This window comes from Pimephales promelas, chromosome 8, assembly GCF_988280905.1.
Source record: "Pimephales promelas chromosome 8, fPimPro1.hap1.1, whole genome shotgun sequence".
NCBI classification, from domain to species: Eukaryota; Metazoa; Chordata; class Actinopteri; order Cypriniformes; family Leuciscidae; genus Pimephales; species Pimephales promelas.
Window position 1 is genome coordinate 36,685,734 of NC_142776.1, and position 16,058 is coordinate 36,701,791.

The following is a 16,058-nucleotide window of genomic DNA, read 5'->3' on the forward strand; positions in this document are numbered from 1 at the left end:
TCTGTCAGGTCCAAAGTTAGATTGACGCGGCTGATGAGAGACATGAGTATTGATATGGACGCATGGTAAAGAGAAAAAACACGAGAGCCAATCGCAAACTTTAGCGCTATGAAAACATGGTGTGCGCTTCCAAAAGTTGATTGTGATAATGCCGTATTCCCAGCAACTTTCCGTGAAGCCAGATTGGAAGCTGCCAACTCATACGCGTCCAAAAATGTGATTCTTACTTGTTTAACTGCATAATATTTATATAATTGTGTTTATGCCTCTCTTCACAAAGTAATTAGGTAGTGTCTACTGCTGTTCATATTACAGAAAGCTTTGGGATTGATCAAACGTTTTTATTTACGCTGTAAAAAAAATATTTTCATGATTTGTAATTACAACATTTGTTCTTTTGTCAAATCAACTTAGATAGTTCAGATAACATAATATTTTTGAGTTTCTGGTGATTAAATTAATCTCCTTCATTGTATTAACTCAATTCCATTTCAATGGACTTATAATTTCAAGGCAACCAGGTTACTTTTTTTTTAAGTTAAACCAACAATATTTTTTACAATGTAGTTTTCTTAATTGTATTTTGAAATAGTTGAATTTAACATAAGTATAACATTGTTGCATTTGAACGTGAACAAAATACAATTTACTGTATACACAACTTAAAAAACTAAAAAAAATAAATAGAATAAATTCAATACAAAAATATATATATATTTTTTAATTTTTCAAAATTTTATAAATATTTTTTAATTGTTTTATTCTATTTTAATTTATATTATTTATATTCAATTTATTTTAAGTGTATATACTGTATATATATATATATATATATATAAGTTGTATTTTATTTTTCCATAAAGTTTATTTACAAAGTTTAGTTTTATTTGTTTTTAAAATGTTTCATTGCATGCATTTATTTAGTTTGAACGGAAGTTGCAATTTTGATGATATTCAATCTGACGATATTCAAGATGCACTGCTCCTCTTTGTGTTCCCGCAGCAGAATTACTCAGGACACGGCGGGGGGAGCGGGAACGGTGGAGGGGGGGAGACGAGGACTACGAGATCCCCCCGATAACCCCCCCGAATCACCCCGAGCCTCACCTGCTGCACCTGATGGACCCCGAGTCCAGTTACCTGTGTCACTCCATCCCTCACAACGGCCTGATCAACCCGTACTCGTACCCCGAGCTGCCCGCGCTCATGATGTCCAACATGCTGGCGCAGGACGGGCACCTGCTGTCCAGCCAGATGCCCTCGGTGAGTCCTGCTGCAATCCCACAATGCACTCCAGCGAGATCCAGGCCTAGTGCGCTGCCTACACAGACTACATGCATTACTAGACATAATGGGTTCACTCCCGACACAAAGGCTGTTACAAACTATAATTACATGGTGGATTCATAAGATACAGCGTCACATTTATCCTTTGTGGATCAGGCAATCCCATAATGCACTGCAGTGAGATCTAGATCTAAGACAAGACTAAGAAAATTATCAATATAAATATAGGTCAAACTATGCCCTATGCATTTTTGTTTAGAATCATAACAATAGCATTGTTTGGTCAGTCGAGTATTCTCTATTAAATTTAGCATGTATCATAAATTTGACGTCTTTAGCTCAGTTCATGCATATAGTTGTTAAATTTACATTTTTTAATTTAGCAGAAATTTCATAATTATTGATCATTTAAAAGTACATATATAACTGTTAATATTGTATGTAAATATTTATTATTTTAAATATTTGATTAATTATTTATTAAATATTTATATATAAATTATATCATTTATAATATGTATTTACAGCAGAAAATACTTAAATTTAGCATGTATCACAAATTTGACGTCTTTAGCTCAGTCCATGCATAAAGTTGTTAAATTTACATTTATTAATTTAGCAGAAATTGTTAATATTTCATAATTATTGATAATTAAATAATAAAATAATTAATTGAACTGTTAATATTTTGTCAATATTTATTTTATTAATTATTTATTGAATATTTGCATATAAATTATATCATTTATAATATATTAACAGCAGAAAATACTTAAATGTAGCATGTATCATAAATGTGACGTCTTTAGCTCAGTCCATGCATTTACATTTATTAATTCAGCAGAAATTTCATAATTATTGATCATTTAAAACTGTTAATACTGTACGTAAATATTTATTTTATTAATTATTTATTGAATATTCATATATAAATTATATCATTTATAATATGTATTTACAGCAGAAAATACTTAAATTTATCATGCATCATAAATTTGACGTCTTTAGCTCAGTCCATGCATCTAATTGTCAAATTTACATTTATTAATTCAGCAGAAATTTCATAATTATTAATAATTTGAAATTGTTAATATTGTATGTAAATATTTATCTTATTAATTAAAATATAAATAGAAACAAGTAGAATCACCAGATGCATATGCAAACGATATACAGATGAGGTTTTACATAAATTAAAAGGCTCCACATTTGGTATGTCGGAGAGTAAAGCTAGTGCATCTTCAGTTTGCTGTGATTTATGAATCCCTATGTGTATGCATATTTTCAGCTGATGTGATTGGCTGTTGTTTGAGTGACAGGTCTCTGGTCGAGTGTCACTGAATGAATAGATGAATGACCCACAGACAGCTGATCATCCACTGACTGACCGCATCAGGCCTTTGTCTCGACTAACGATCCTGTAATCGTGTCGTAAGAGCGAGAGATGATGATGCAGATGCATCAGTCTGTCAGAGTCAGTGCCACTGTGGGTTTGTGGGTAAATTCATCAGTGGCGTTTCTCTCTGTCAGTGGCTTCTTTGTTCGTCCATTACACTCTTCTCCTCCTCCTCCTCATATCCAGAGCTCATTACTTGCTGTTTTGTTGCTTAACACAGACTCTGAGGGCTATAAAGAAATATCAGGAGAGTCGTCAAACCTGCCATCTGTGGAAACTCCCTCATAAAGCAAAGAAATGTACAGGACAGCTCCCAAACAACACTGGAATTCCTCTAGAAGAGTGAATCTCATTCTTAAACTGTGCTAAATAGAGTTATAGTTCACTACAATTATGGTAGATGTGATTATGAGTAGCTATTAATCGATTTGACAGCACTAATATATATATATATATATATATATATATATATATATATATATATATATATATATATATATGCACTATGTATATGTATATTAAAACATATATATTAAATACAATGAAAATAAACTACAATATTATATATTTGTTTATTAGTGCTGTCAAATCTATTAATCACTACTAATCACATCTAACATAAAAGTTTGTAATTGTGTGTAATATAATTATATATTAACAAACTTTTATGTTAAATGCGATTATTAGCAATTAATTGATTTGACAGCACACACACTCACACACACACATATATATATATATATATATATATAAACACGCAAAAATAGTATGTATATGTATATTAAAACATTAAAACATATATGTTTTAATGGATATATATTAGGGCTGTCAAACGATTAATTGCATCCAAAATAAAAGTTTGTGTTTACATAATATATGTGGGTGCACTTTGTATAATTATTTTTTATATATAAATGCACACACATGCATGTATATTTAAGAAAAAAATATTTTTTTATATAAGAAATATTTATATTTATATATAATATAAATTATATATAAATATATATACAGTATATACATGAAAATATTTCTTAAATATATACATGCATGTGTGTGCATTTGTATATATAAAATAATTATACACAGTGCACCCACATATATTATGTAAACACAAACTTTTATTTTGGATGCGATTGATCGCGATTAATTGTTTGACAGCCCAGATATATATAATAAAGTTGAATTTAACATCATCCATAAAAGTAAATCTGAAAAACAAATTAAAGCTAAATAAGAAAAAAAAATGTAAAAAAGCATGAAACAAAATGTAATTAAAATAAAATCATGAATAAATATTATACGAGTATATAAATAATCCTAAAATATCACAGGATAGATTTTTGTGAGATTCGCCTCTCTAAGCTTTTAAACAAAACACAGTAGTGTCCTCTTTTATATAACAGGGCTTTATATAACATTTCAGTCTTTTTGATTTTAAAACTCAGTTTAAAACTGGAATCCAGTGCAATAACAGGGCCGAGTTTAAATGAAACTTTTTCTGGTCATTCTTCTAATGGCTCTCTACAAAAGAAGCCACTTAAAATGGACATCAGGCACCGGCACAAAATGGATGACAGGCGTTCTGCAGCCGTATGAATCTATGCATGCAATTTCTTTAGCTACCACAATGCATTAAATCAACCATTCTTTCATTTCGAGATCCCATTTCTATATTGACACCCATCGAGCGGGTGAATATAGAGTGTGCAAGTCAATAAATCTCCACTTAATGACACCAGCGTGATGGACTGCCATTTCTTCCTCAAGCAAACTTAACCACGTAGCAATTAGGTTCTGTACTATTTGTGCACTAAATTTCAGGCGTTTATTACGTTTTATACGCCCACAGTTACGATGATAAAACCAATCATTTTTTGAAAAGCTTAAAGCTCCATGCGCTGTATAATCGGGAGATGTGTAATGTGCCCTATTCATTGTGATGCTGATAACATTTCATGTTTTACATTGACCTTCTATGACCTTTGCCTCCATCTGAGATTGGTGAAATGAAATTTTAGATGTCTGATTGGGTCGTGTTTGGTAGATCGATGGCATTGAAACGCTGTACTGGTTGCATTCTCAGTCTTGCCACTAGAGGCGCTATTGCAGGATTCAAATAACCGTTAAATAGCTTAGCATCAACGACACATTTGTTTGAAGGTAACATTGATCCTTTTCTTGTTTTGTTTCACATGCTTATTAGTGATGGGAGGAAAAAAGATTTCCCAATCTTTGATTCAACTGAACCAATCGCTTCATGAAGCGTTTGCGAATCAACCAGTGATTCGGAGCACGTATCAAACTGCTAAAGTCACAAGATTTCAGTAAATGCAGCTTTGTAAAATCATAACCCTGTTCAAAAACAGTGTAAATGCAATGAAAACTCAAAACCTGCATAAAAACATCTTTTTTTAGTTTTATTAAAAATGTAATCTATGAAATGCCTAATGCTGTAATCTATTAAATTCCAGGGCATATTTTGGTAAATCAGGCCAGTTAGAGAATATATACTTTATTTTTGTTATGCAAATGTGTCATTAAAATTGTTACACGGCACGGGTTCACACGGGTCAGTTATGATGTAACTCCGAATCACTGGTTCGAATTAAATGATTCACTAAGGTTTCAAAGCTTCACAACGCAGTGTTTCGAGTCAAACTTAACCATGACTTGGAATAAAGTCAATGTTTTTGCAATTCTGTTTACATGAAGTTTATGAAAAACTTGCACTTTTGAAACCCAGCTTGCGTTTTCAAGCCCCCAAAATGCGGTTGGTGTGTAAATGAACGGCCAAAAGTGACATTTTCTCAGTTGAAAATGGCCCCTAAAACTACGCTTAAAGTGGCTATATAACTGATGTGTATTAGTGCTTTAGTTTTCTCCAGTGTAGACTGTATTAACGGATAAAAATTCCAGTTTCCAGAACTATATTATCCTGAATTACACAACATACATAAAACGCTCAACAAAACACTTGTGGTGAAGGACACATATTTTCCAACTATTGTGGTAAATGCAAATTATCCTCTTGACAATGACATTTTTTTCACTCACTTGATTGCCCTTGAAATCTCATTGAAATGTGACATTTCACTAATGAAGAATGTTGCACAGAAACCCACATCCACTAAATCATGACATTCACATACATGTTTAACTTTGAGATCCACATCAGCACAGCTGGCTCTCGCTTGAAGCCATTCATTCCCTTATGAGATATTTGTACAGTACAGTAATACAGTCAATGCTACCACATCGCAGATATTAAAGGGATACTCCACTTTTTTGGGAAATAGGCTCATTTTACCACTCCCCTAGAGTTACACAGTTGGGTTTTACCGTTTTCAAATCCATTCAGCCGATTTTGTGATATTTAGAAGAATATCAGTAACCAGACAGTTTCTGGTCTCATTGACTTCCATAGTAGGAAGAAAATATACTATGGAAGTCAATGAGACCAGAAACTGTCTGTTTACTGATATTCTTCTAAATATCAGAAAATCGTCTGAATGGATTCGAAAACGGTAAAACCCAACTATTTGACTCTAGGGGAGTGGTAAAATGAGCGTATTTCCAAAAAAAAAAAAAAGTGTAGTATCCCTTTAAATATAAAACATGAAAAGATGCTTTGACGCTGTGCTGAATGAATGGTCAGCATCGAGAAAGATCATGTTCATGTAGAAATATCATTTTTGCTAGACAAAAATATATTGTACACTGTAAAAAAAAAGCACTTTTATAATAATAGCACTAATAAAAAGCACTTTTACAAAATAAAACTAAGATTCCTGGAGTAAATACAATGTTTTAATTCAAGGTGTAACTTTCCATTTCTTCGTCATCAATTGTGAAGTTTACCAGCGATTTCCCCAACGCGATTTCCAACGTTTCCCCCAGTGCATCTCTCTGGTTAGTGTGTTGATGGAGTTTACATGCCCTGAATTAACTTGCATTACCAGTAAAGAGAGCTGCTCCAGATATGTATTCTCCGTCAGAAGTGCAAACACAGTTATGGAGATGGAAGTTGTGTCCATGCTGCATCGCTCCATCTAAATGGTTTGATATACTTTAAAAAGCTCTTAGTACTGATGACATTCATTCAAAGCAGTTTTCCTTTTATCCCGGTGCCGTGTTCAGTCACTCAACCTCTTTTTGCTCCTCCCGTTCCTCTATCACTCTTTCTGCCCCTCCAGCCCATCTCTCTCCATCTCTTTTCTCTGACAGTCTCTCTCTAATGAAAAAAGATCTCTCCAGCTCGCTCTACTCAAGACGGAAGATGAAACCTAATGGCTTCTCTTCTCTTCTGGAGAGGGAATATATGCACTGACCCCCTGACGGCAGAGATTCGTTTCATCAGCAAAGGCTTCTGTGTGCGATAAAGCCCGTCCCATAAACAACACCGAACCCCCCGAACCAGTCTTGTTTGCATTGAGTTTTGCGATGTAAACACAACGGCACACTACATTGTTGTTGTTTTTTTGCTTTCGATTTAATCACAAGAAACACAGAATGCAAACATAAGCACTTTCAAATGTGCATTAAGGTTCTCCCCAGCTGTTCGCTCAAAGTTATTTGGTCTTTTAAAGGGGTGATGAACTGAGAAATCAAAATTTCCTTGAGCTTTTGACATCTAAGAGGTCATCATATTATAAGAATATCCTGTAAGTTTCAGACCTGAAAACGTCCTTGTTAGTCCAATAAAAGCTTTTATTGACACCAGGCTCAGCAAATGACTCGTTTTTCAAAGTGGGGAACTATGAAGAAGAAGATCAACGCCTACTTCAACACGGCCAGTTTAGCTCCGCCCACTGATTCGTGCATTACACGCATAGCTAAATAACATAGATTCCTACCTCGTGATGACAAACCTGATCGAGCTACCGAGCGATACACAATATTGTGCTTCCTCTGGATTCCAATAGGACTGCATGGATAAACTTTATTTTTAATGACGTTCCAGCTGATGAGGGTAAAACATCGTCCGTCTGTTCGCTTCATTTCACTGAGGATTGTTTTGTAAACAAGACTGGATTTGCAGACCGATTACGAGTATAGAACGGTGCTGTGCCGTCTATATTGGATTCGACAGGAATGGCGCAACACACGGACTCGGGTCGAACATGTATGGGCGAATCATTCCGGTTGCCATTTTACAACATTAGACGTTTTCAAAACAATTTCCCCCACGTGCATCGACGGGTGAGTCGAAACTCATTATAATATGCAAAACTGTTATCCACTCACAGTGGGCGTTTACTTCCGAGTCTTCAATGCGAGACGCCCATTAAAACCCAGCGTTTTTCAGCTAGGCTCAAAACTAGGCTAGAAAATAGCCTATTACTTATTCATTTTGATGTTTTTGAATGCAAAAACCAAACGAACGTCATAAGTTGACCTCAGACAACAATATAATAAAATTTAAAAAAGCCAGTTCATGACCCCTTTAATGCGCCATGTCACCTTCAAGACCAGAATTCAGAAACCACTCGTTCATGACATCACCAAAACTTTATTTTTAACTCAATTGTTATGATGACAGTGTCATTCGTGATGTGAAATGTTGCATTAGATTAGTAAAGCGTGCACAACAGTAGAGCACGGCGCTTGCAACGTCAAAGTCATGGGTTCGATCCCAAGGGAATGCATGAATTCGTTTCGCGTTGATTTTCCTTTAAACGATGCTTTTAAATATATAACATGTTACTTTCAGAACAATAAAAGTCAAGTAAAACCTTCACTAATCACCTAACTAGGTTTAGTATTGGTTAAAAGTACAGGTCGATGCTCCCAACGTCAAAGTCACGAGTTCCATGCATATATTTATAAACTTTTATGTCAGATGCGATTAATCATGATTAATTAATTTGACGGCACTAATAAAAATATACATGCATTCTTCTTTCCATGCAATGTGAGTCACTTTGGATAAAAGCATCTGCCAAATGCATAATTGTAAATAAATGCAAAATAGCAGCCTTGCTCTCAGACCGTGTGTGTATGTTCCCAGTGTGTCGTGTAGAGCGTATAATGGGTGAGTGTAATGGTTTTACAGGCCTGTACTTAGACTGCTAGATTCATCACCGGCTGAATGAACCGGACTGTGGTCGCGACTGAAGCAGAAATAGCCTGAAGATGATGGCCTGCCCAAACTCTCCGGCTATTCGTGGCCGCTCGGCCTTCCACCAGCTTTAATCAAATGTATTTTTGTTGAATTCCACCCAAGACGTGAAAATAAAATGCCCACCGAAAGGGTTTATGGCATTTGTCAGGTTTGTGTTCCCAGAGCATGTCAAAAGAATGCGGAGGCCTTTTTTCCCGCAGAACGGATGGAGCGATGTGCGATTAATCAATATAAAGCAAAAGATATTTGCATCACGGCACAACTCAAGGGATTACATTTGTAGCGGAAATGCTTTATGGAACTATTAATATCTTTTATTTTCTTTCCCTCCATCGCAGTTCAAAGAGCGTAATAGAATGCATTTCCTGCAAGGAATATTACACCGATGATTGATGGATCTGGAGAAAACGGGGAAAACATTGGGCTGTTCAATAGGCCCTGCGAAATCTGGCCTCGCACGAGAGAGAGAGAGAGAGAGAGAGAGAACACGAGAGCAAGAGAGAGAGAGAGAATGAGAGAACCCCCCTGGTTTTTAAACAGCTTTCTTTTCACCTTTGCGATTATTTATTTTCAAATAGTCCTTCAGGGTAATGTACCATTTTCTTATTTCACACCGCTATTTCCCATAAATGAGGGGAAGGCGCGATAAATCAAGAGGGAAACATAGACTTGCGCAAAAGCTGCGAGAGCGCTAAAGATTTATGTAACACATTCATGTTTTCCACTTCTTCTTTTTAGTGCTGCACTGTGAAAGCCTGCCTAATAAAAGCCCCTATTAATATTTCCTGTTGCCTAGCAACCGCAGGCAGCAAGTAATAGCATTCCGTGGAAAAATAGATGACCGGGCCGATAAGGAAAAATTCAATTCTTTTATTATCTCTGGGGAGAAGGTGCCTTATTTCCTTCTGCGCAATATGATATGAGAGCAGGCTTGTATATTAAGAAATGTTTTAAAGAAATAGAAGTTATTTTCCAATTTCATTATATCAGGAAAATGGAAGAAGAAAAGGCAGAAAATAAGGTGAAGATCTGCTTTTTTTTCTTCATCCCTTCTCTCTAATAAAGTCCATTAGGCTTTGGATTCTGCTAATCAAGGCGTCATTTACAGATTTAATTTGATTCTTTTGAATTTTCAATCACATTCCCCTGGAAATATGAGACTATAGGTTGTGCCACATACGTTCATATCACATACTCACATATCCATAAATATATATATATATATATATATATATATATATATATATATATATATTTAGTGTGTATGCATATATATATATACACTGAATATATATATATATATATATATATATATAGACCATTTCACAAGATGTAAACAACACTGGTCCAGAAGCACTTCCTGTTTCAGTTTTTTAACACTACAAAAAAGCTGGGATAAAATACAACCAACAGAACATTTAAAACTGAATCAAAAAGTTAAACAAACATCTTTAAGATGTTTTCTTTACATGTGAAATAAAGAAAACAGCTACAAACTGAAACAGGAAGTGTTTCTGGACCAGTCTTGTTTACATCTTGTGAAATGGTCTGGATATGGAATGGATATATATATATTCAGTGTGTGTGTATATATATATATATATATATAGTGTTTATGTATGTATCCATATATATATACACGCACAAACACACATTCATACATATTAGGGCTGTGCAAAGATTAATTGCAATTAATTTCATCCAAACTAAGTTGTTGTTTACATAATATATGTGTGTGTGCTGTGTATAATAATTTTGTATATTAATACATATGCATGCATGTATATATTTAAGAATTATTTGCACATAAATACTGTGTTTATATATATATATATATATATATATAAATAAATACATAATCTATATTATATATAAATATTTTATATTTATATATAATATATATAAATAATAGTTTTAAACACAGCACACACACATACATTATGTAAACACAAACTTTTATTTTGCCTGCGATTCATCACAATTGATCTTTGCACAGCCCTGATACATATACATATCTTGTATGTTCAGTATATTACATTATAGGTTTAATATCTTGTTGTGCTGAGCATTTATAATATATGACATATTTTATGGAAAATGTCACCAGAAGTATGCTATTTTTAATGTCAGATATGAGATCAGTGAAGTCGGGGAGTTTTACGCCACAGTCACTGTCCTTGTTTTGTTCTTGTTTAGTCATCGTCGTCTTATTGTTCACTGGAAAAAGAGCAGCACTATTGTGAAGGACATTAGTTGTTGCTTGGAAACTAAGTGATTTGATTTGAAGTCAGCATATCTATAGTATATCCATAATGTCCTTATCGGAGCGAGAGGGAAACAGGAGACGCAGGAGAGGAGAACACGGAGGTGTGTGTCTGATATAACAGGAGCCACGGCAGATAAAGGCCTGTTTTATGTATCTCATTTTGACTTCCTTTATAACCTTATCAAAGTATGAAATCACGTTCATATTCCTGCGCGTGAATCTGGACACACATCAGCTGACGGTGGAGAACGTGACGCTCTTTCATAATGTCCTCGGTTATGTTGTATTTGTCGAACTTTTGTCTCAGATGTTTCTCATGAAATAAGGGTCGTCATACAGTCAAAGTATATAATGTGTATATTCTGTAGAGCAGTAACTAAAACCATTAAAAAAAGCATCTTAGTTACTGGAAATTAAATAAACGCTTATTATATATAATATATGAACGTGACATTTTATATCGAATTTTTTCAAAAGTGTGTATGATGCTGATGCCATTTTCAGTTTTATTTTGTTGTTGTTTAGGGAACAAATCTAAAGCATTATTTATATATATTTAGCACTGTAAAAAAATATTTTCAAGATTTGTTATCGAAACATATTTTCTTTTGTCAAATCAACTTTATAACGATTTATTTAGTTGAGATAACTTGTTATTTTGAGTTTCTGATGGTTAAATTGATCTACTTCATTGTATTAACTCACTTTTTCCAGTTCAATCAACTTAAAATTTTAAGGCAACCAGGTTACTTACTTTTTTAAGTTAAACCATCAATATTTTTTTACAGTGTATATATAATTTTTCAAAAGTATGCCATTTAATGTCAGTGTCAGGGTTATTGTTTTATTCTTGTTCTTGAATAAAACTAAAACCATAAAAAAACAAACATTTTTGTTACTGGAAATAAAATGTTAACTGAAATATTAATAAACTTAAACTTATTTTATTTCACAGTTGCCATTTCTCTTCTAGTTTAACTTGCACTTGTGATTCATTATTACACTGAAATGTAAATAAATAAAAATAATAATAATTACAAAAACACAATAAACGGACTAATACTGAATTAACAATACAATGAAAAAATAAAAACAAAATGATAGTAACACAACATGATATGAGGCTCAGATTATTTGTTCTGACTTTAAATCGGACTTTTGATTCCAGAGTTTGAGATCTGCAACTCTAGTGGAGACTTACACACACACATACACACTTTCATTCTCATCTCCGTTCAGTGTCTCAGAAACACTCGAGATATTAAAGAGCTGCAGTGATCGGCTTGGAGTGGATTATTGCTTCGGTTTGACATCTGTCCGTTTAGTTGTTTCACAAGTTCAAGTCTCACCAGTGTCTCCAGCACAGATCTATAAAACATGAAGAACTGTGCAGATGATCTGAGCTAGCAGGGGTTTGAGCTACTCCGCTGTCACACACACACACGTGCCGAGCATGTGTGAGGAGTTAACACACTTACTAATCATCCTTAAATGAACCTAATTGTTGCTGTGACACCCCGCGGAGTGTGTGTGTGTGTGTGTGTGTGTGTGTGCACGGCTTCTGCCTCCAGGCTTCTTTTCTCATTAGATGTAGTAGAAATGTTCTGTCTTTCTGCCTGTTCCATGTGTTGATGCGGCCGTCTCTCTTCTTCCAAAGCCATTTGGGAGCTGTCATGTCAAACTCAGACTTCAGCCCAAACAAGACGAGGTCGGGAAATATATATACGCTTTCCTAAACCTATGGGCTGCCTTGCTGTCTAAATAGGCAGCTGCCTGCTAAGGGGTCATTCGCGTAGTGCTGTACAATTGTTGCCTTATGGCCTTTGCATCAGGTCTTGCTAGACAATACTGCATACTACACAGTGTACACTGCATACTATATACTACACACTGCATTCTACACAGTGAACATTGCATACTACACACTGCATACTACACACTACAGTGTACACTGCATAGTACACAGTGTACACTGCATACTACACAGTGAACACTGCATACTGCATACTACACACCACACACTACACAGTGAACACTGCATACTACACAGTGAACACTGCATACTGCATACTACACACCACACACTACACAGTGAACACTGCATACTACACACAGTTATACTACACACTGCATACTACACACCACACACTACACAGTGAACACTGCATACTACATAGTGAACACTGCATACTACACACCACACACTACACAGTGAACACTGCATACTACACACAGTTATACTACACACTGTATACTACACACTACAGTGTACACTGCATACTACACAGTGAACACTGCATACTACACACCACACACTACACAGTGTACACTGCATACTACACAGTGAACACTGCATACTGCATACTACACACTACACAGTGTACACTGCATACTACACAGTGAGCACTGCATACTGCATACTACACACCACACACTACACAGTGAACACTGCATACTACACAGTGAACACTGCATACTACAAAGGCATTATTTCATGATGAACATTTCGAACAGTACATGACACATAGTTGTCAAGTGACCTGAAGTTATTAACTTGAACATCTCAAATTATTTTATATTTTACTCGTTTTAAAATTAGCATTAAAATGATTGTTCTTTTACAATTTATTCAATTTAAACACTTATAATTTACACTACTTTTATTTTAAAAATGATTGAAGTTAAAATATTATTTTCAATATTCATTTACATTTAGATTTCACATTTGTTTTAGCTTTTTTTTTTACAGTTTTCATTTTAGTAATTTTATTATGTGCTTTTGCCATTGTTGTTATTATAATTTCTTTAGATTCCTTTTTTTTAACGATTTAGTCATTTTAGTAGTTCTATTATTTCAGCAATAATTCAACTCCAGAAAATAATTTGAATAATCTTAATTTTAGTTAACACTAACAACACTTCATTACACACATACATATATTAGAGATAGTTAGTATTAACCTATTATGGATTCTTTCAATACTGAATGAAACACAGTTTTCTCGCGTTCTGTGCAGTGCATTCTGGGATTGGTCTTTCTGTGAAGCATGCACGTGATGCTGCGTTCACAGAATCTCACAGTCCGTTTGCTTTGCTGTCGTTTGTTTGTTTTGCCTTTTCACATTATAAAGACGTATTGAGCGAAACCGCATTGAGGACGCTTATTAAATGCATGAAAGTGAATTTGTTGTTGTGTTTTCGGATGAACACATGCACATGCATGGCGCTGTTGTGACGGTAATGACCACGCAGAAAGACCCTGCTAGTCTTTCAGAGGCGAAACGCTTCTCGTCGCTCCCCTCAGATTTACATCCCAGTTAATTGAATTGGAATATGATGCAATAAAACTGTCCCAGCCATGAAATACAGGCCCAATCAAATTATTTCAATTGTTGCCTCCAGTCTCCTCCTCCTCCCATGAATGTTTCTAACATTAAGACCTTGTGAAAACTGAATTGGATTTTTGTGGTTTTCAGTTCATTCAAAGATGCGGGATGTTTCTACTGGGAAACCATCATTTGCATTTATTCACTAGAACAATTAGTCTTGCTAAACAGGTTTTATTTTCAAAGGAAGTTTGACTTATTGATTGATTTTATGTGCTTTTATAGTGTGTGTTTATCATTTTTCTGAGGTTGCCAGAATAAAATCATATCAGCTTGCCTGTCAAATTTTCGTTTCTGCATATTAGATGGAAATTCTGATGCCTTTCTCTTCTGTGACAACAAGCTAAAAAAAATGACAAAAATAATTTCAATGCTTTTCTTTAGAATTCCTATCCTAACAAAGTTATCACAGTGTTTCTTGAGCATCAAATCCTCATATTAGAGTTAGGGATGCACCGATATGAACACTTTGGCCATTACCGATAACCGATAATTCTTTATTTTTGAAAGCCGATAACCGATATATCGGCCGATAAATATAAATCCAAATTTGTGCATAATTTTTGAGAGCCGGATTACAAAAACAAAAGCCTCACCAGTCCAAAACACACAATTATGATGTTCTTATTATAATTTTATGTAACCGATATGACAGACTAATTGAATCCAATCATATTTCAAGCAGTTCAAAGCCATTATGTTGAACAGTACGCATCTGAAGAGTCTCAGATGAAGGAGATAATACTCGGCTTTAATATATCAGACAAATTGTTCTATTGAGCCGATAACGATAGCATTAAAAATAAACCGATATCGGCCGATACCGATATGGTGGCCGATATATCGTGCATCACTAATTAGAGTGATTTATCATGTGACACTGAAGACTGAAAATACAGCTTTGATCACACTTCACGATATATCCACATAGAAAACAGCTTTTTTGAATCGTAATAATATTTCACAATTTTTACTGTATTTCTGATCACAGTTTTTGTCTTTTATGCTTGGTCAGCATAAAAGACAAAAACAAAAAAATGAAAAATCCTCTTTTGTTGTTGTAATTATTGAGGTTTCGAGCAATAAGAGCAGTCAATGTCTGCAGAGAGCTAGGTGTATTGTGAGCGCAGGTTGTCTGAGATCTCTGAGGTAAAGTTGATAACAGTGCTGATGAATGAGGCATGGAAAGCCAGTGCTGATCTGTGATCTGTGTGCGAGTGTGTTGTGAATGGAGCCGCTCTGTGATGTGGTGTGTTGAGGTTTTACTTCAGCTCGGAGTTCAAAGACCAGCGCTTTGTAACCGTCTTGCGTTTGCACGGGCTCTCAGAGATGAAACTCGCACGTCTTCGGGGAGGACAGGTTGCGTTTGCTTACAGATTTAACCAGCGCTTGATTTATAAATTGGCGGCCTTATTAGCACCCGGAGCGTTGTTATAAATGACCCCGGCGGGCACGGAGCGAGAGATTCAGAGAACAAGATGTGCTGGGTTTCATGTTCTGCCCTGGAGGCGAACGAGGAGTCGCGGTGAGGGCAGATCTGGATGAGATTCCCCCCCGCCCGCGTGTTTACGGCTCCGGCACGAGAGATCAGTCTCCAGC

General features: G+C 35.1%; 1 protein-coding gene across 1 annotated transcript in view; it reads left to right on the forward strand.

Annotated features, from left to right (window-relative positions):
- tox2 (TOX high mobility group box family member 2) overlaps positions 1–16,058 on the forward strand; it is a 141,484-nt gene that overhangs the window by 82,166 nt on the left and 43,260 nt on the right. Inside the window, 2 exon segments of the mRNA XM_089134493.1 lie at positions 1,004–1,043; positions 1,046–1,263. Coding sequence (XP_088990619.1) covers positions 1,004–1,043; positions 1,046–1,263 — 258 coding nt within the window.